General features: G+C 52.0%; 1 protein-coding gene across 2 annotated transcripts in view; it reads left to right on the top strand.

Annotated features, from left to right (window-relative positions):
- The window catches only part of Mad1l1 (mitotic arrest deficient 1 like 1), a 326218-nt gene that overhangs the window by 11457 nt on the left and 293912 nt on the right, over positions 1–20849 (top strand). For both annotated transcript variants that reach the window (XM_006991094.4, XM_076560966.1), the window contains exons 3-9: positions 1424–1564; positions 4883–5062; positions 11018–11142; positions 11664–11745; positions 14227–14357; positions 14475–14589; positions 18080–18141. In XM_006991094.4, coding sequence (XP_006991156.1) covers positions 1424–1564; positions 4883–5062; positions 11018–11142; positions 11664–11745; positions 14227–14357; positions 14475–14589; positions 18080–18141 — 836 coding nt within the window. The remainder of the gene's footprint in view (positions 1–1423; positions 1565–4882; positions 5063–11017; positions 11143–11663; positions 11746–14226; positions 14358–14474; positions 14590–18079; positions 18142–20849) is intronic.

Genomic DNA, 20849 nt, shown 5'->3' with positions numbered 1-20849 from the left:
CCATTATAGTTGGTGGTGAGCCACCATGTGGTTGATGGAAATTGAACTCAGGTCCTCTGGAAGAGCAGCCAGCACTCTTAACCGCTGAGCCATCTCTCCAGCCCACGATGTCACTTTCAAATCCATCCTCTGCCTCCCTCTTCTTGCTCCTTGTGTGCACACGCGTATACATGTGTATATGGAGGCCAGAGGTTGATGCTGGATATCTTCCTCAGCGGCTCTCTACTGTATTCTTTTGAGATGGGGTCTTTCTCTGAAGCTGGGGCGTGCCAGTTTGGCTGCCTGGCTGGGCTGGCGAGCCCCAGGATCTTCTTGCCTCCACCTTTCTAGTGCTGGGATTGCAAATGCTCACAGCCGCACCTGGCATTTTTCTTTTTATTTCTTCCTTCGTTTGTTTTTTGTTCTTAGAAACAGGGTCTCTACTATGTAGCTCTGCTGGGACTCACAGAGATCCACCTGCCTCTGCTTCCCAGGTGGGGAATTAAAGGCATGGGCCACCATGCCTGGCCTCTTTTATCTGGGTGCTGAGGATCTGAACTGAGGTCCTCATGCCCATGTGGTGTCTTGGTTATTTTTCCTGTTGCTCTAATATAATTCCTTGACGAAAGCAACTTAAGGAAGAAAGGGTTTATTCTGTCACAGCAGAAGGGGGGAGAAGTCAAGGCAGCAGGCGCTTGAAGCAGCTGGTCCCATCACACTCACATCCGGAAGCAGAGAGGCGAATGCACGCTCTGCCCAGGGAATGGTGCCACCCACAGTGGGCAGGTTTTCCCACTTCAACTCAAGATAATCCTCTACAGACGTGCCCAGGGGCCCATCTTCCAGGTCACACTAGATCCTTCAGGTTGACAGTTAGCTCCTAACAAGACTGTTGGACTGACCCTGGACCCTCTCCGTTCTAATCTTTTTTGCTGCCTCCCACTCATTTCCAAATAGGAACTCAGGCTTAGGACAGTGCCTTGCTGGGGCAGTGTGCAGAGTTCAGCTATTTCTCTCCCTCCCTCCCTCCCTCCCTCCCTCCCTCCCTCCCTCCCTCCCTCCCTCCCTCCCTCCCTCCTTCCCTCCCTCCCTTTCTCTCTCCTCCCCATTTAAATTTATTCATTCATTCATTCATTCATTCATTCATTCATTCATTCATTTATTTACTTGAGGCAGGGTTTCTCTATGTAGCTTTGTGCCTTTCCTGGATCTCACTCTGTAGCCCAGGCTGGCCTCGAACTCACAGAGATCCTCCTGCTTCTGCTGGGATTAAAGGCGTGCACCACCGCTGCTCGGCTTCCCCTTCTTTTTTAAGGCAGGACCTTGTTATGCAGCAGTCCTTTTGCCTCAGCCTCCTTGTGCTCAGTGCTGGCCTTGAAGCTTGTCCCTTGCCTCATCTGACCGGCTGCTGAGCCTGTCTTCTCTTTGGATGTCACCTGTTCAGCTGGAGGAACGAGCAGAGCAGATCCGCTCGAAGTCCTACCTCATCCAAGTGGAGCGGGAGAAGATGCAGATGGAGCTGAGCCACAAGAGGGCTCGGGTGGAGCTGGAGCGAGTTGCCAACACCAGTGCCCGGAACTACGAGGTGGGTCCAGCCAGCCCCAGCAGGCAAAGGGCCAACCTGGGACCCAGCTGGTGGGGCCAGAGGCACCAGGGCATTCTTCTGTGGCCACCTGATGCTAGCAAGTTGGAGAAGGGGGCCTGATGTGGGGATGACTGTCGGGGCTCTGCCGTGTCTGATGCTCAGGGATCCTGTGTCGTGGGCAGACCTGCCTCTCACCGGCCTCTGCTTCCCCTCTTCTCTAGAGGAGTTGCAGTGCAATCCGGAAGAAATACTAGGTGCTGGGGTAGGGGTGGGCTAGGGTGACAGGCTCAGGGAGTTGCAGGCTTGCAGAGAATCTTGGGGTCTATGTAGTGTCTTTCCAGAGCCTTAGGAAAGTGTCCTGTCATGGGGTGGGCATGGGGAAGTGCAGCCCCATGATTTGGGGGATGTACAGAACAGGAACCTCTAATTTCCCATTTATGTATGTGTGGGTGTGGGTGTGGGTGTGGGTGTGGGTGTGGGTGCACGTGAACGCAAAGGCAGTGTGGCAGGCACCCTTAGCGTCGTCCTTAGGAATGCCGCCCACCTCCTTTGGGACAGTTTCTCATGGGCTGTTGGCCAGTGGGCCTCGGGTCCTCCTTCCTCTGCCTCCTACAGCTAAGAGTAAGTGTGCCCCCTTGTACGCTTGACTTCTTATGTGGGCTCTGGGGATGGAACTGAGGTCCTCAGGCTTGCAAAGCAAGCACTACCAACCGAGCCATACTCCTGCTTCAGTTTATTACTAACTTTGCTGGGGCTTCCCAGGACCCTGGTCAGTATGGGAATGCCACTGTGACTCGGGTGGTGCATCAGAAGGTCTGTGTGACCTTCCTCCCTTCCCTGTGATGGCCGCCTGCCTGTCCTTGTCTGACACGCCCATCACAGTCTGTCTTGAGCTGGTGGGAACGGCTGTCACCTTCCTTGGCGTGGTTGGGCAGATTTAAGTCTGGCATACAGAGTGCCAGCTGTGGTGTGCTGTCCTGGCGTGGTGAGCCAAAACTCAGGTGCCCTTGTTAGGGTCCTGAGTTGGTTACTTTCCTTGTTGCTGTGACCGAACACCAGACAAAAGTAACTTAAGGAAGGAAGGGAGGGTTGATTTTTGTCTTACAGTTCAAGGGTGCACAGTCCATCATGGCAGGAAGGCACGGTGGCAGGAACAGGAGGCGGTTGGTTCCGTCACATCCACAGTCAGGAAGCAGAGAGATGGATGCTGGTGCTCAGTGTTTATCCTTTTTATTCAGTTTGAGATCCCAGACCTGGATCAGGCTGCCGGTGTCAGGGTGGGTTTTCCATCCTTAGCTAAACCTCTGAGGAAACATCGTCATAGACATCCCTGAAGGTGTGTCTTCTAGGCCATTCTAAATCTTGACAAGTTGACAGTCAAGATGAACCGTAACAAGTAGATGTGTTCCACCCGGGCCCACATCCTGTGCTGGTGGCCTTGTCCTGCCTCTCAGGCATATCCCTCAAGGGCAGAGCCTGTCTGCTGCCGTGGTCTCCAGTGTGCAGTGCTGATGTGGCCTCATGGGCAGGGAGGCCATTTGAGTGAGTGAGGGATGGTGACTGGGTCTGGTGACTCCTCTTGGGGAGAAACTGCGCAGCAGTGGTGGCAGAGCGAGGTCCTGGCCCTTCCGACTCCCGGCTGCCTTCCCAGAGGCCTGTTCTTCTCCGTCCTTCTCGGAGACGCTCTACGGGTGGCCTGAGCCTCATGGTCTCGAGCTGTCAGACTGTCCCTTGGAGTCTTGACTTCTGCAGTGGCTTTGCTGGGACTGCTGCTCATTTGATGGTGGGTAGAGAAGCGAGGTCAGCGAGGGAGGCGCCCCTCCCACCCTGAATAGCTACCAAGGGGGAGACTGGAGGTCTGGGGACCTGTCTGAACAACCCCCCTTCTGTGTTGGGCTGGCAGTGCTCGAGTGCCTTCTGGCTTCAGCGGTACTGGGGTCCTTCCGTCCCTTGTCTGTCTCCCCTCCCCTCCCCCTCAGCCACAGAGCCTCACGGAGCAGGCCCCCCTCCCCCCCCCCAGACTCGCAGAAGGTCTTCCTGCTGGTTTGAGGCGGCATTGCAGGTGCTGCTCCCTTGGGTCCCTTCAAGGTGTGGTTGAGCCTGCCTTCCCCTAGGGGCTGTAGCTCTGTCTGTGTCTGTGTGTCAAACCTGCCTTGGTAGGGGCTGCAGCCCTGTGTGCATGTGTCGAGCCCGCCTTGATTAGGGGCTGCAGCCTGTGTGCATGTGTCGAGCCCGCCTTGATTAGGGGCTGCAGCCTGTGTGCATGTGTCGAGCCCGCCTTGATTAGGGGCTGCAGCCTGTGTGCATGTGTCGAGCCTGCCTTGGTAGGGGCTGCAGCCCTGTGTGCATGTGTCGAGCCTGCCTTGGTAGGGGCTGCAGCCTGTGTGCATGTGTTGAGCCTGCCTTGGTAGGGGCTGCAGCCCTGTGTGCATGTGTCGAGCCTGCCTTGGTTAGGGGCTGCAGCCTGTGTGCATGTGTCGAGCCTGCCTTGGTAGGGGCTGCAGCCCTGTGTGCATGTGTCGAGCCTGCCTTGGTAGAGGCTGCAGCCTGTGTGCATGTGTCGAGCCTGCCTTGGTTAGGGGCTGCAGCCTGTGTGCATGTGTCGAGCCTGCCTTGGTAGGGGCTGCAGGTCTATTTTAGACACAGGTGACATCTGCCCTCATTGAGTAGGACTGGCTGCTGAAGTTCTTGGTGGCTCTGAGTGGGGCTTGGGTGGGTGGCTTCTGCTGTGGTCAGAGTGACCATTCTTAGCATGCTCCCCAGACTCAGCTGGAGAGGCCCAAGGCTGACATAAGCCTCATGTCCCTGCTAGGGTAGTCACAGTGTGTGTGACTGAACCTTAGTACTGTCCCCTAGCTCTCTGGGCCACACAGCTCTCCTGGTGTTAGTGTGGTGTGTGTGATGGACACTTGGGGCAGCAGTGGTCCTGCCTGCAGGCTGCCATCCACCTCCCTTCCAGTCTGCGGTCATCTTCTCCGTGGGGAGTCTCAACGCATTTTAATGACAGCCTGAGCATGGCCAGACAAGATCTGCTGGCGCTGCAGAAGCTCAGCTTCATTCCAAGGTCAAGTCTGAATTGTAGATTTTCCGTGCTTTATCTCTTCTTGCAAGGAGGGTGGTGGTGAGCAGATGGTGTGACGAGTGTATAGTGTGGTCCATGCCAATTGCCTCTCAGAGTGGGAGCCACCATGCTGCCGCTCCAGGAGCCCTGGCACCCAGGTCTCTTGTCCCGTCCTGGCTCTCTCCCTTTGTGACTGGTAGGCCTGCCTGACTCCTGTGTGCATCACACTCCCTGACCAAGTTCTTCCTTCTCCACAGCGTGAGGTCGATCGTAACCAGGAGCTCCTGGCACGCATTCGACAACTCCAGGAGTGTAAGGCCACAGCGGAAGAGAAGATGCGGGAGCAGCTGGAGCGTCACAGGCTGTGCAAGCAGAGCCTGGATGCTGCCAGCCAGCAGCTTCGGGAACGGGAGGATGGCCTGGCTGCGGCCAAGGAGGTGAGTGCAGGCCGGTGCCTGAGCCTTAGACTCACCCTGGTGCAGATGGTTGTTCTCTAAGAAAAAAGAATGCCTATACCCATAATTGAACATGGTGACAGCAAAGACATCTTCATTTCTTTTTCATCTGTTTGTGTGTGTGAGCACACATACATGTGGGTGGGTACACGTGTGTGCGTATGTCTGTGGAGGCCAGAGACCAACCTTGGCTGTTTTTTTCTCAGTTGCTGTTTTTATTTTAAAGATTTATTTTTCATTATACACAAACATATAGATATGTGCCTGTTAGTGCAGGTGCCCATGCAGACCAGAAGAGGGCATCAGATCCTCTGGACCTGGGATTCAAAAGCAGTTGTGAGACGCCCGAGGTGGGTGCCGGGAACCTAACTTGGATAGTCTGTACGGCCCCACATGCTGAGCCTTCTCTCCAACATCCCTCCCACCCTCACGCTGTCTTTTGAGACTGGATTTCTCTCTGACCCAAGACTTACCAATTAGGCTGTACTCTAGGCCAGCAAACCATAGGGACTGGGCACCTGTCTCTGTCCCTGCTACTGGGATTCCTAGCATCATCATTCCAGTTCTTGGGTAGAACTCAGGCCTTCATGCTTGCACGACACACATGTCCCTGACTAAGCCGTCTCTGCAACATGCACCTTCATTTTAAATGCACATGTCATGAGTGACTGCATTTTAGGGGCTGTAATCACAGTACAGACACCAGTTTTTCCATTCTACAGGGTCAGTGAGTATGTTGACTATAAGTCTTTTTTTTTCTGTTTGGGGCAAGGTCTCACTTTGTTGCCCAGGCTGGCTTTGAACTTGAGACAGTCTGCCTGCCCTAGTCTCTGAAGTCCTGGGATGACAAGAGTGAGCTGCCCCACGTTTCTGAATGTGGTCTTGGTAAATGTGAATTCGAGTTGGCTGGCCCATTGTTTTTATGTTCTCATGTCTGTGCAGTCTGTGGCTTCCTGTGTGAGCCCATTGGGTTCCCCAACATGGCTTTGCTTGGGCAAACCAGGTTCAGGGGGACAGGCCCCTGAGGAGCTCCCCGGCTGCTGCCACCACAGCCACTGTGAAGTATCGGTGTCACTGTCATCTTGTCTGTCATGGAGAGGGAATGTTCTGGAAGTTCCTTTTTTCCCCAGAAGTTGTAAGTAGGTGCCTGTGAATTTGCATGTCTTTGATTACCAGCGAGCTCTGTTAGCATCAGAGATTGCCTTTGAACCAGGGTGCAGGTGCGCCGCAGTCCAGGGAAGCTGCTGCTGGTGTGTTTTGGAGGTTGCCTGAGTGTGGGTGTGGAGGGAGTCGGACCCCCCCAGGCCTCCCACCCCTGTGTTCAAGATCACAGGTGCCGGAAGGGAACAGCTGAGAGCTCCAGGGGCCAGCCGCATGGCATCATTGGTATTCTGTCCCCGCACCTTCTCCACTTGATAGATCCTCGGAGCGGGCTGCGGGTTATTTTTGCCTCTGCAGCGCCAGGGAGCATGTTAAGGTTGTTGGCGCATCTGTCTTCCGAAGCAAGTCTTGGCAGGAGAGGAGCCGTGATCTGTTTCCAGACGAGTGGGCGCTTGCTTCACAGAGACCTGGCCCGGCTCCTTGTCCCTTCCGTGGTAAAGGAGGCCCCTGCATACCCACCCCTCAGTGAAGAGGAGAAGAGGCTCAGAGGCCCCTCCTCAGGGAAGCCTTTCCAGGTCCGAAGTCACAAACCCTCCTCTGCAGTTTTCCGTCTCGGGCCCTGATTTACACCTCCCCACCCTCACCCTGCTGTTCTTCATTCATCTGTTCACTCGCTGGTTCACCCCTCCCCGTGACGCTTGTCCTTCATCAGGGCAGGCTGTCCCTGCCGTAGCACCCAATACCTGTGTATGTTGCTGAATCAGAGAGACCTCTAAAAGGTGGTCCTCACTGTTAGGCGATGTATGCAGGTGCACACACATTGTGTTCATGGGCAGGTCTTTGTCAGTCACTGTCAACCTTATTCTGTGACATGGGGTCTCTTAGTAGACGACCTGGGGTTGTCTTCTGGCCTGATTGGCCGGCCAGCAAATTCCAGGGGTCTCTGTCTGCCTCCTTAGCAGTGGGACTACAGGAGTGTGGTGCCACCCCTAGTGTCCTAGTCAGGGCTTCTGTTGCCATGACAACACACCGTGACCCAAAGCAACTTGGGGAGGCAAGAGTGTTCTTCAGCTTTCAGTCAGTCCGTCATGAAAAGAAGTCAGGGCAGGCACCAAGGCAGGAGCTGGAGGCAAGAACGGAAGCAGAGGCCATGGAGGAACTCTGCTCACTGGCTTCTCCTCATGGCTTGCTCCAACTGCCTTATAGCACCCAGGGTGGCACCACCCCAAGTGAGCCGGGCCGTCCCACATTAATCACCAGTCAAGGAAATGCTCCGTGGGTTTGCTCACAGCTCAGCCTGGTGGGAGTGTTTTCTGAATGGATGGTCCCTCATCCGAAATGACTGTACCTGTTGACAAGCAGACCTGAGACTAGCCAGTACACCTAAACTAGCCAGTACACCTCAACTAGCCAGTACACCTAAACTAGCCAATACACCTAAACTAGCCAGTACACCTCAACTAGCCAGTACACCTAACTTATACACGACTGCCGGGGGTCTGGGCTAGCCTCATGTCTATGCAGCAAACTGACTGAATCATTCCCCTAGTTTCCTGATTTAAAAAAAGATTTTATTATGTGATGAGTGTTTTGCTGGCTTGTATCACAGTATACTGCATACATGTCTGGTGCCACAGAAGCCAGAAGAGGCCATCAGGCCCCTGGAATGGAGTTATAGATGCTTGCAGGCTTCTGTGGGTGCCGGGAAATGAACCCAGTTTTCTGGAAAAGTGGACAGTGCGTTTAGGCCATGAGCTGTATCTCCAGTCCTCTGAATTTTGTTTGTTTTTGAAACAGAGTCTCCCTGTGTAGCCCAGGCTATCTCCTCAGACTTCCTGTTTAACTCAGCCTCAAACTTGCATGCCTCCAGCCTCAGGCTCTCAAGTGCTAGGATTAAAGGTGTGGGTATTGTTGTCTGGTTTGAACATGTTCTTTTTTATTTTAATTCTTTGAAATTTATTCTTACTAGCATGTGTGATATGTATATGTGCATTTGTGGAGGTCAGAGGTCAACTTTGGAGTTGGCTTCTCTCCTTTATGAGTTCTTTCTGAGTGGCAAGCTTTACCTGCTCAGCTGTCCCACCAGCCCTGGTTTTTGTTTTTGTTTTTTTTTTTCTTTTCTTTTTGAGACAAGGATTTATGTATTTCCAGCCAGACTCAAACTAGCTATGTAGCCAAAAATATTGTTGAGAGAATATTCTCCCTGGGAGGGTGTTAGGCTCTCCTCCTCTAAGGTACAAATGGTAAACCAGAGTTACCCTTGGGGAATCAGCGAATTTATGCTTCCTAATAGAGCGTGTGTGACAGGGTGACCCCAAAGCAGCCACACTGTGAAGTCTGCACCCAGTATGGATGCTGGCTTCCCCGTAGCTGTGTAGATACAGCCTTCTTCCTTTAGTCCTTCCCAGCCCGTGTATTCTAGCCCCTCCCCAATTGAGAACAAGTGGGTAGGTAGAGTGGCTGGAGTAGCTGGATACTCCAGATAGCTCTGGTGACCTCCACATCCCTCCTGTGACGCGCCGTCTACCATCCCCAAGCCCAGCTGAGATGATCTTGTACAAGCAGGTCCAACGACGGCAAGAAGGTAGCAGCTGTTGGCTTGGGAGAGTAGTGTTATGTAACAACGGCCTCGACTTCTGATCCTCCTGCCTCTACCTCTTCCTGTGCCGGTATTACAGGCATGTGCCATCACACTCTGTTTTTGGACATGTTCTCAATACCTTTGTAGTCAGCATGTTGTGATAAGGTGCAGGCTGTTATGATGTGGGGTTCCCCAAGCCAGCTTCCCACTGGACGTGGGTGTAACACTGCTACATCTTAGTGGCTTGTCAGGCCCAGGGAAACAAGTCTTGCGGCCGCTTTCTAGAGGGTGCTACTTAGAGAGAGAGAGAGCTCTTAGACCTCAGTGTAGGGCCACCCAGCATCACTCATGGTCTTTTCTGGTTCCATCCATTTTGGTGAGATTTCTTTGCAATTGGCTTCAGGCCACTGTTTGCAAATGTTAATTCATCTAGCAGTTGTAAGTGGGCTGGCTTCTCTGAGTGACCAGGCCAGCTTGCTCTTTCTAGGAAAGCAGCTGGGGAAATCCGCTGGGGAGGTGTGGGTGGAGCAAGGGTGGAGATTCATGCAAGTCCCTCTGGGTGGACATTCAGTGTTGTCACATGTACTTCTGTCCCTCCTCGAGTCTGCTGCTCAGGGCCTACTGGCTTTGCTCGAGGCTGTGCTTTGTCCAAGCACTATGGTTCTCCATTAGCTTCTGGCCCAGGTTGCTTGCTTCGTTTTTCCCTATCCTGAGGGGCTTTTATGATAGGGATTCTAGGCAAGTGCTCCCTCTGAGCCACCCCCCCCAGCCCCTCACTGGGGATTCTAGGCAAGTGCTCCCCTGAGCCACACCCCAGCCCCTCACTGGGGATTCTAGGCAGGTGCCCGACCACTGAGCCACACCCCCTCTACCATTCTAATAGTTATTCTACCATTGTACTACATCTCTGCCTTCTTTCTCTCTCTTTTTTTTTTGAGATTAAAAAAATTATTTTTACCTACATTTCTATGTGTGCATGTGTACATATATGGTATGAGCATGTGAATATAGATGCCCATGGAGGCTGGAGGCCAGAGGCATTGGATTCCCTGGAGCTGGTGTTATAGGCAGTTGTGTGAGCTGATATGGGGGCTGGGAACTGTCCTCTAGAAGAGTAGTATGTGTTCTTAACCACTGAGCTATCTCTATTCTCAACTTTAATTTTTTTTATAAATATTTTTTAAAGGATTTATTTATTTATTAAATATATATAGTGTTCTACCTACACACTAGGAGAGGGCACCAGATCTCATTACAGATGGTTGTGAGCCACCATGTGGTTGTGGGAATTGAACTCAGGACCTCTGGAAGAACAGAGGGTTTTGTTTTTTGTTTTTTTTTGTTTGTTTGTTTTTGTTTTTCGAGACAGGGTTTCTCTGTGTAGCTTTGCGCCTTTCCTGGAACTCACTTGGTAGCCCAGGCTGGCCTCGAACTCACAGAGATCCGCCTGCCTCTGCCTCCCGAGTGCTGGGATTAAAGGCATGCGCCACCACCGCCCGGCTTAAATTTTTTTTTAGGACAAGTCTTACCATATAGTCCTGGATGGCCTTGGACTCAGAGTTCGCCTGCCTCCGCCTCCTAAGTGCTAGAATGAAAACGTGTGCCACTGTGCTTTACCCTCTGTTTACTTTTTATTTTGACATGGGTTCTCATGACGCTGCCCAGGTTGGCTTTGGACCTACTCTGTAACCCCCCAGGGCCTTAAACTTTTAACTCACTTTCCTCAGGCTCCCGAGAGGCTGGCATAGCAGGCCTGCGCTGTTGTACTCTGAAACAAAGTCCCCATGACAGCCTGCATCTTGACCGGGACCTTGTCCTTCCATCCTGGGTTACATTCTGTTGGGGTGCTGGCATGCAGGCGTTGGGGAGGCTTAGAGTGTGATGGAGGTCTGAGGTGTGGAGAAAGCTGAGGTACACACTCAGTGTCCAGGGAGCAGGGAGCTGGGTGTGGCACCCTGTATGGAGGCTAATGGACTTCAGAGGTCAGATGTGGCTAGGACCAGCTTTCCTAGAGGACCTGGCTATGACCCTCATCTGTGTCAGTGATGAAGGGCACAAAGTGGGCCTTGAGCTGGATGCTTGTGAAAGAGTGTGCTGTCTACTCACCACACCACATGCTCCCGGGAGAGTGGGCTCTGTTCTGCCCTGGGCAGCACACGGGAGGTGCCCTGCCCTTCCTTCCTCCTTGGTCTCTGTATGTGAAAGTCATGCATGCAGACAGGACCCCAGGGAGAGCCAGTTTTCTCCACTTGCAGACAATTAGTTCCTTGAAGGGGCGTGTCTCTGAGCTGCAGCTGAGTGCGATGGACCAGAAGATGCGAGTGGAGCTTCTGGAGTCTGAGAAGCAGGAACTGAAGGAGCAGCTGGACCTGCAGCAGAGGTGAGAGCATGGCTAGCCTGTGTCAGTCCCCAAGACGGCCCTGTCATAGACCCACAAGGGACACAGTGAGGCCGCTGGACTTGGGAAGTGAGTGTCAGAATGAGGGGTAGTGACTTAGTTCTTTCCTTCCTGGGGTGAAGAGCTGGCTTCCAGGGGAGGGCAAGCTAAGCTAGGTTTCAAGGGCATGGGTTGCTGTGCCTGGGCAAGCTGTTCTAGGTCATAGTTTACACGGATATGTGGTGGCTAGTGGGTGGTAGTCAGGGGGCTTTGGATTCCGCCTGAAGGGCTGGTCCTTACCCTAGGCAGGCATTGCCTGAGAAATGTTCTACCCCTAGTATGGGTAGACCTACACTGCAAGTGGTGGACAGAGAACCAGGGAGTGCCTTGGGTAGCCTGGGATCTCTCTGCATAAGGTGTGTGTGGGTGTGCGCGTGCGTGCACGCATCCATCCTGGGGGCTCGGGCTGAGGGGCATTATGGACTGACCTTGCATGTACTATGTACTATCCTCTTTTCTCACAGGAAATGGCAAGAGGCAAATCAGAAGATTCAGGAACTGCAGGCCAGTCAAGAAGAGAGAGCTGACCATGAGCAGAAGATTAAGGTAGGTGTTTCCTGTCAGCCTGTGCAGCTTCCTGAACTAAGCAGGGATAGGGTCAGCCCTCCTGTCACTCACAGGCCTTCCTAAATGGAGGCATGCTCAGTGGTATGTGAGGATGCAGGCTGGTCATCTTGTGGTTGCCAGGCCCTGTGCTAGCTGGCCAGGGAGGCCACAGGGAGTGTTCCATGGAAGCTGGTGCCTTAGTGTGAAGGCCCACTAGAAACCCATGGGCAAGGGTGACACAGAGGACCGTACAGTCTAGGCTTAGAGAGCTGGGCACAGGACACACCTGTGATCCCAGCCCACGAGAGGCCGAGATGGGAGGATCACAATTTGAGACTAGCTTGTACTACAGGAAGAACTTTAAATCCTGTCTGATTTTGCACGGCCAGAGCATGGCTGAGATAGGTCACCAAGCTAGGGTTGTCTGATTTAATTAAGGTCAGGCTCCTTCACTCTAGTACAGTACTTCTCAACCTGTGGCTTATGAACGACGACCCTTTCATAGGGGTCACCTAAGACCATCAGAAAATAGACATATTAACATTATGCTTCATAACAGCAAAATTACAGTTATGAAGTAGCAACGAAAATAATTTCATGGTTGAGGGTCAGCCCAACATGAGGAACTGTGTTAAAGGGTCACAGCCCTAGGAAGGTTGAGAATCCTTGTTCTGGTGGGTGCTGGTGGAGCTCCCTTCCGTGGCTGCCTGTGCCTTTAGGGTATTGTCCAATCTGAGGAAGGGGGGCTGTGTCGGGTGTCTCCCCGCTGCCCCTGCTGTGTGTGTGGGGGGGCAACTCCTCATGCCTCTGTTGTCTTCTTTCTCTTCTTAACTATTTATTTTATTTATAAATATGTGTGGGTGTGGGTATCTGCAGAGGCCAGAAGAGGTCTGGAGTTGGAGTTAAGGGCAGTTGTGAGCTGCCTGACTGGGTACTGGGAACTGAATTTGGGTCCGCCTGCAGAGCAGCCAGTGAGTGCTCTTCATTGCTGAGCCTTCTCTCTAGACCCTGCCCCTTACCTTTTTAGTCACCTTCTTCCTAGTTCTTGTCCCACCACTCATTATTGCCTTGTGCCTTGTGCATAGAGGTTGACCAGTTGGCCTTCTCTGTCACTCTGTTCCACTACTTGACTCTGCCTGGGTGGAGCTGGGCTCCATGAGGGTCTGTTGATCAGTTGATTTGCTTCTGTGTTTATATACAGCCTGTTCAGTGATTTGTCACACTAAATGCCAGTGCTACCTTGTTGAGGGTCAGGGTGACGGGTACAGTGTAGGAAAGTCTGTCACACAGTGGGGACAGATTCAACTGTTGCAGGTTCACCACTGGCACAGCAGAAGCCGACCACAGGTGGCCAGAGGTGTTCTGTGCACAGCATTTAGGCCACAAGTGCCGTGGGTTCTTGCTGTTGGGGACCAGAGGGCTGGATGGGATGTGGATGGACACAGGCAGGAGGGGCAGTGCTGTGGGTCCTGCTCTTAGGTACTGTCCAGGGCTGCTCTAGAGGTGACGATGAGGGTGCAGCTGAGCAGAGTAGCAGGCATAGTCCTGGAAGGCTTCCTAGAGGGCCTGGGACAAGTTAGAGGACCTTTGTGGCTCCCATGGCTTTGTTTAAAATTTTTTTTATTTGATTAAAAATGAGGTGTATATGTATTTCTGTCTGCGTGAGTATGCATATGTGAATGCAGGGGTACATGCGTCCGGGTGTCAGGGGGGCCAGAGCTGTTGTGTCTGCTGGGCCTGGAGTGACAGTCGGGAATTTGATGTGAGTGCTGGAGGTCATCGCTGTTCCTCAGGATGGTGTCCCCTTCCCCCTTTTTCTGAACAGGGTCTCACTGACTGAGACTCTCCACTCTGCCTAGGACTGAAAATGTGTACCACTGTTCCCAGCTTTTTTTTTTTTTTTAATTTTTTTTTTTTTTTTTTTTTTTTTTTTTGGTTTTTCGAGACAGGGTTTCTCTGTGTAGCTTTGTGCCTTTCCTGGAACTCACTCTGTAGTCCAGGCTGGCCTCAAACTCACAGAGATCGGCCTGGCTCTGCCTCCGGAGTGCTGGGATTAAAGGCGTGTGCCACCACCGCCTGGCAATCTTTACATTTTTATTCATTTATTTATTTATTTTTGAGTCACATCTTCCCATATGGTCCTGGCTGTCCTGGAAATTGCTCTGTAGCCCAGGCTGGCCTTGACCTCACAGAGACCTTCCTGCCTCTGCCTCCCAAGTGCTGGGATTAAAGGGGTGTGTTACTATACCTGCCCTTTTTTTTTCCCCCTGTGGGCTGAGGGGATTTAGGGCCTCACGCTTCTTACATGGCAAGTGCTTACTGCCTGGGCTAGCCCCTGGCTCCACGCACCTCCATTTCTTCCATTTCATGATCTCCGTGGGCCAGTCCTTCTGCCTGCTCCAGATCATTCTTTGGCTGGAGGCCCGTGAGTCCTCTGGGCTAGCCTTCTGTTTTACTCAGCCTCCTCTCCGCCTCTTACAGGACCTGGAGCAGAAGCTGTGCCTGCAAGAGCAGGATGCAGCTGTGGTGAAGAGCATGAAGTCTGAGCTGCTGAGGCTGCCTAGGATGGAGCGCGAGCTGAAGAGGCTGCGTGAGGAGAACACTCATCTGAGGTGAGGGCCTGTGCGCAACCTGCTGCCCCTAGCTGGGAGCTGGCTGCCTGGGCTTGGTGTCTCTTGGGCCCATCCTCAACATGTGTGGCTGTTGGCATGACTGTTCTGGCCCCATAGGGAGATGAGGGAGACCAACGGACTGCTCACAGAGGAGCTGGAAGGTCTGCAGAGGAAGCTGGGCCGTCAGGAGAAGATGCAGGAAGCTCTGGTTGACCTGGAGTTGGAGAAGGAGGTGAGTAGTGGGTGAAGCATGTCTCCAGGGCTATCCTCTGCCCTGTCTGGAGCCCCCTGGGCATCGCCATCACACACAGTAACTGGTCTGCCATGGGGCTGCTGCAGTGGTATAGTGAGTAGCGCAGTCAGTTATGAGACTCCGCAGTCACTGCTGACTATTGCAGATAGAAGCTTCTCTGACTAAAGCTGACACAGGATATTCTATGGGCATAAGTGTAGCTATTTAGAAGGTGACTCAACAGATCCGTTATGTACGGTAGGTGTTGCTTCTGTATTAGGGTCCGTGACATCCCTAGCCATGGGCTTTTGACTGGGTTTACAGTGCCAGATAGGACTTCCCTCTTCTGGAATGAGCACCAATCTAATCAGAAAGCAGTTGGTTACCCTGGTAACATACCTGCCATTGTTGCACCTTTAGGCTCACTTAGCTTGGCTGCTTGTTCTCGTACACACAGGTTCTAATGCTGGATAAGGCTGTTGATCACAGTTCTTCCCCAGCGGCCTGCATAGTTCCTTGCAGCACCCCAAGGACGAAGAGCTAATAGGGAGGAGGCATCTAGCAGTTGTAGTTTGATTTCTCTGTTCTCCATAGTGTGTGCTGTCCATAGCAACAGTGTCTTACCGTGTAATTCTGATGGGCAGCCAAGAGCAGTACAACTTCTCTCCATTGTTTTAGAGCCCCAGAGGCCTCTCTGACCCCTCTTCCTTGTTTTGAGAGTCTCCCACTGAACCTGGAGCTTACTAAATGGGCTAGCCTGGATGACCAGTGGGCTCCAGGTCTCCGCCTATCTCTTCTCCTTTAGCCTTGGTTTAGGTGGCTGCTCCTATGCCCAGCTTTTGTTAAATGAGTGTTGGGATTAAAATCAGATTTCATGCTTGTGTGGTAAGCTGCTTGCTGGATCTGTCTCCCCAGTTCGTTCCATCTCTGTCTTCTTTTGAGGCCCCAGGCAGCTGAGGGCCTGGTACTGCACAGTTCTCTGTGACCGGCGCCTATCTGTTCGCACAGTCCCAGACAGGCCTCTCCTGGAGGCTGCCTCTTGGAGGCAAGAGACCTGGAACTTTTTTTGTTCTTCTTCTGGCATTCTGTCTAGAGAGCCTTTCTTTTGGTTTTGAGTGAGTGAGTTCATTAAGTCTACAGCAAGCAAAAGGTAAAGAAAACAGCAGCAAGTAGAGAGAGAGAGAGAAGCAGCGCACAGGAGAAAACATCCAGTTGGGTCCGTAAGCATCCCACAGAGATGACTTGGAAGTCCTGCTGGGGTTCCCAATGGAGAGTTTTGGGCAGACCGTCCTCTCCATGGGTGATGCATCCGGCTTCATATTCTCACCACAGGCGCTTTTATACCATGAATAAGCAATAGTTACCTTTGTTGGATGGTTCCCCTTTTAGCTATTCCCAAGGGCCAAGTGGTTTTTTTTTTTTTTTTTTTTTTTCTTTCTTTCTGAGACAGAGTTTCTCTGTGTTGCTCTGGCTGTCTTGGATCTGTAGACCATGCTGGCCTTGAGCTCAGAGATCCATGAGTGCTGGGATTAAGTTGTGTGTCACCACGGCCCAGTACCAAGTGTTTAGTGCCACAGCAGCGTGTAGTTCTCTTCCTCCTTGTTGCAGGACAAGGGGGTTCAGTCTGTAGTTGAATTTCTTTACTCTCTGTTCTTTGGGAGGCCCATCACCCAGCTCCCAAATAATCACATGGAGACTTATTCTTACTTAGGAACACCCGGCTTTAGCTTGGCTTATTTCTAGCCAGCTTTTCTTAACTTAAATTATCCCATCTACCTTTTGCCTCTGGACTTTTACCTTTCTCTAATTCTGTATATCTTTTCTTTCCTTCTTATTCCATGTCTGGCTGGGTGGCTGCCCCCACCCCACCCCCCTTTTTGCTCTTCTCTTCCTATTTATTCTCTCTGCCTGCCAGCCCCACCTCTCCTTTCTCCTGCCTCACTATTGGCTGTCCAGCTCTGTATTAGACCAATCAGGTGTTTTAGACAGGCAAAGTAACACAACTTCACAGAGTTAAACAAATGCAACATAAAGGAATGCAACACGTCTTTGCATTAATGTTCCACATCAAACAAATGTAATGCATCTTAAACTAATATTCTATAATACCTGTCCCGGGACTTCAAATAAACTGGTTGAAGTCTGAGACAAGGAAGCAAGGAAGGCCAGCTTGGTCCCTGAGCCCACTTTTAACAGGTGCAGACAACACATGACATTTACCAATGTAATTTATATCACACCTAGATCTAATGTTCAGTCTTTGACTTTTTTTTTTTTTTTGAGGCTTAGGATGTAGAATCACACTGCTTAGCTCAAAGTTGTACATGGATGTGTGCTGGCTGTTGACCCTGGGTCAGTCCATGCCCTGTCTGTCTTACGGAAAGCAGTCAGGGCCTGGCATGGAACAGTGTCTCATGGAGGAAATGGCCATAGGAAAGTTAGTAGCTGAGCACCTGCCCCGCTCTTTTATTTTATGTTTTTATGTTTGTGTATATATGTGAGAAAGAGTGAGTGAATGCACATGCTATAGTGTGTGTGTATGTGTGTTTGTATGCATGTGTGTATGTATGTATGTATGTATGTGAAAGTGAATACACATGCCATAGTGTATGTATGTTTGTATGCATGTGTGTATGTATGTATGTGAGAGTGAATGCACATGCCATTGTGTGTGTGTGTGTGTGTGTGTGTATGTTTGTGTGCATGTGTGTATATATATATATGTATGTATGTATGTGAGAAAGTGAATGCACATGCCACAGTGTATTGGGTGTATGTGTGTATGTGAAAAAGAGTGAGTGTGCCAAAAGCATATGTGTATATGTATGCTTGTGTGTGTGTATAAGTATGTGTGTGAGAAAGAGCGAGTGAATGTATGTGCCACATTGTATAGATGTCTCAGGACAACTTGTGAGAGTAGGTTTTCTCCTAGCAAGTGCATGTTGGGGATCAAACTCAATTCACCAGGCACATTGGTGAGTTCTTTGGCTGTCTTGCTGGCCGTCTTGCCATCTTGAGTGATTTTGTTTCGTGGGGTTCAAGCTGGTATAGAACAGGCACACAGCTGTGGTTGGCTCTGTCTCCCCATTGTGACTGGCTAGACCCATCTGAGCCATCCTTGGTCCTGGCCTACCGAAGAACTGGGGAAAACTTGGCTCTAGAGTGGAGTTCATCTGCCTAGGGCTTAGCATTCTCTGAGAGGCTCCTGGAAGGTCAAGAGAGATCTGCCCTTGCGAGTAAGGACTGGGTTTGTCCCAGGCCCAGGCTGCTGCAGGACTGTGGCACCCTTACAGTGCTGGGAACATGCCTGGACTTGCACCGTAGGGCAGAAAGGGGCGAGGTGTAGGCTAACCATGTACCTCCTTGGGCTAATGTCGCATAGCCATCTCTGGTCTCAGATGGGACGGGAACTCCAGTACCTTTGTCCTTGTTAGCTTTCACATGATGGTTGCTGGGCAGGAGACGTTGATGACTCTAATTGTCTTTCTAGAAACTGCTTGCAAAGCTGCAGAGCTGGGAGAAACTGGACCAGACAATGGGCTTGAATCTCAGGTGGGTGAGTTGCTGCTGTCTCCACCCCGGGTTGCCACCTTCCTGTGCTGTCCTCTGCCTCCTGGCTCAGAGTCCTCAGAGGACAGGGCAGGCAGGCGTCTTCGTGTGCTGTGGTGAGGAGCTCTTGTTTTGGCTCACTGGGTGGTTTGCTCGGAGGGAGGTAGAGCCTCATTGTAAGACTTGAGAATCCGCATAGCCACAGAGCGTGCAGCATTGCGCTGGCCTGCATGTCCACAGGACCCTGTGTGCATAGGGAAGCAACTGCTTTGGGGGGAGCTAATGTCTTTTAGGTGATGATAACCTGTGGGGGTGAACTGAGTTAAAACCCCAGCATCCTGGAAAATTCATGTCCCAGGGGAGCCGATGGAGCGTCCCGTGTGACTGGTGCGTCAGGCATGAGTGGAACGGTGCGGAGTGGACCAGAGGGCAGAGCTGCTGGGCACTGTGTGCTCAGCACACAGCAAGGGCGGAGTTCCCTGTTGCTGTCCCACCTGTGCACTGCTCTGTTCTGGGGTGCCATTTGTTGCTGATCTGCCCCATGTGTGGTTCAGTGTGGGGCGCCCTTCAGCTGCCATTACCTGCGGTGAGCCTTGGCCTGGATGTCATCCCTCATGGTGGCCATGTCTTTCCAGGTTTCAGGGAAGTTGGGGTACCGATGGTTGAGATGAGCTGTTGGAGCTTGGGCAAAGGCTTGTGGGATTCAAGCGGCCCCTTGTTTTAATACTTCCGGCTTGCTGGCTGTCTTTCCCGCTGCTCTGAGAAACGAGGCCAGATGGAGACTGCCTGAGCTCAGCTGTCTTATAATCACACTGTCCCCTGCTGGCTCTGGAGTCATCACCTTCCAGTGCAGCGGTGCCTTCCGTCACTTCTGTCACCTGACAGCGTCTCTTGGTTTCCTCTCTGGCCATCTGCAGCATCTTCTTTCAGAGGCTAGCCCAGCAGGCCCAGGGCTGCATGCTTCCTCCTGCCCTCTGGGTTTGTTAGCTCCTGGCAAGGGTCCCTCCTTCTCCCAGGGCTGCTCTGCCCAGACGAGACACCTCCGTGACTTCTTTGCTGTGATGGAGATCAGAGGCCCTCATGCTCAGTCGGACCAGCCCTGTTGAACACTGGCGTGCTGTTGTGCCTGTGTGCCTGGTGACTGCCAATCAGGCCAGTGGAGCCATTGCCCTTTCTGGAGCAGCACAGACCACATCGGCCGGGTCGCAGTGTCTAGCTGCTCTGTGAGCCCTTTGGGTCCATTTTCCCAACTGTCTGCCCTGTCAGCTCGTCCATGGGTGCTGTCTGGCTGCCTGTGCTGGGTGAAAGGGAGGAGTGGTGGTCCATGTTTTCATGGAGGAAGGTGGGGACACCCTTCTCAGAAGCTGCACTGCCTTGGCCCTCTCCTCTCTTAAGTGAGGAGGAGTGCATGCCTTTCCCAGCTGTGCCTGTGAGGTCCGGTAGGGTCATGTCCTTAGGAAGCATCTCACCTAGTGAATGGCCTTTCTGGAAGGCGGAGGACGCTGGCTTCCTTAGAGCTGTTAGGTATACACTTCCCTGGGGTGCTGAGGCTGCTGGCACCTTGGAAGCCGCTTACCTTCCTTATGCATCCTAGGGCAGAGGTTTGGGTATAGAGACCCTGGGTAACTTGTATTCTACCCCTGCGGCTACACTCCCGTGATGGTGTGGGATGCAGACCAGCTGCACTAAACGTGCCTCGATATCACAGTAATCTGGGTTTGAGCATTGCGAGTATATGCTTGAGTGTGCACTTAGAATGTGTGAAGCCCTGGGTTCATTTCCCAGTAACTCATCCTCAAAAAAGGTGTGGGGGCTGAGATGGCTCAGTGCATGAGCACTTACCATGCGAGCTGGACAGCCTAAGGAAGGTCTCTGGAACTAGGCAGAGGTGGAGGGGAGAACTGATCCCACAGTTGTCCTATGACCGCCATACATGGGTCACAGCATTTGAGTACTGATGATGCGTCTCACACACACACAACAGAAGCAATAGGAACTAAGAAGTAACAGCCTTAGAGTTGGCAGAAAGTTGAGGTTCTGGATTCTCTGGTGTGATGAAGATTTTGGCTTTCACCTTTTTTTTTAACCCACTGTTTGTTTACTTCTTTATCTATTTATTTATTTACTGTGTGTGTATGCACATGAATGTGTGAGTTTATGTGCATCACAGTGTGCAGTGCCTGTGGAGGCCAGAAGAGGGTGTTGGATCCCCTGGAACTGGAGTTACAGGTGGTTGGGAGCTGTCGTTTAGGTGCCAGAACCTGAACTTGAGTCACAAAAGTAGTGAGCACTCTTAACAGCTGAGCCATCCCTTCAGCCCCAAGCCCGCCACCCTTTGTGTGTGTGTGTATGGGCAGGCTTCGGGGGCCATTGCAACTTCTTTGTGCACAGCGGGGAGAGTGACTGGTTGAAGCCTGGGGTGGATGAGATTAGACAAGATGCAGGATGGGAGCAGAAGTAATGTAAGTGCAGGGGTGGGGTGGGGGGATCGTTGGGGTTCAGTGTCGGGGCTGCGATTCCTCAGGAGAACTCATACATTTGCTTGTTCACATATTCATACATGTATGCACGTATGCACAAGCACACATGCGTGCATAGGCACATAAGCACAAGCACACGCATATACACATACATGTAACCAGTTCAAGGACCCACTCTGTCTGGAGACCTGATCAGGCTTTCAGAAGCAGGTGCTCCTGCCTGCATGCCTG

Source organism: Peromyscus maniculatus, chromosome 23 (assembly GCF_049852395.1).
Source record: "Peromyscus maniculatus bairdii isolate BWxNUB_F1_BW_parent chromosome 23, HU_Pman_BW_mat_3.1, whole genome shotgun sequence".
Classification (NCBI taxonomy): domain Eukaryota; kingdom Metazoa; phylum Chordata; class Mammalia; order Rodentia; family Cricetidae; genus Peromyscus; species Peromyscus maniculatus.
Note: the sequence above shows the minus strand (reverse complement) of the source record. Positions and strands in the feature narration are given on the sequence as shown.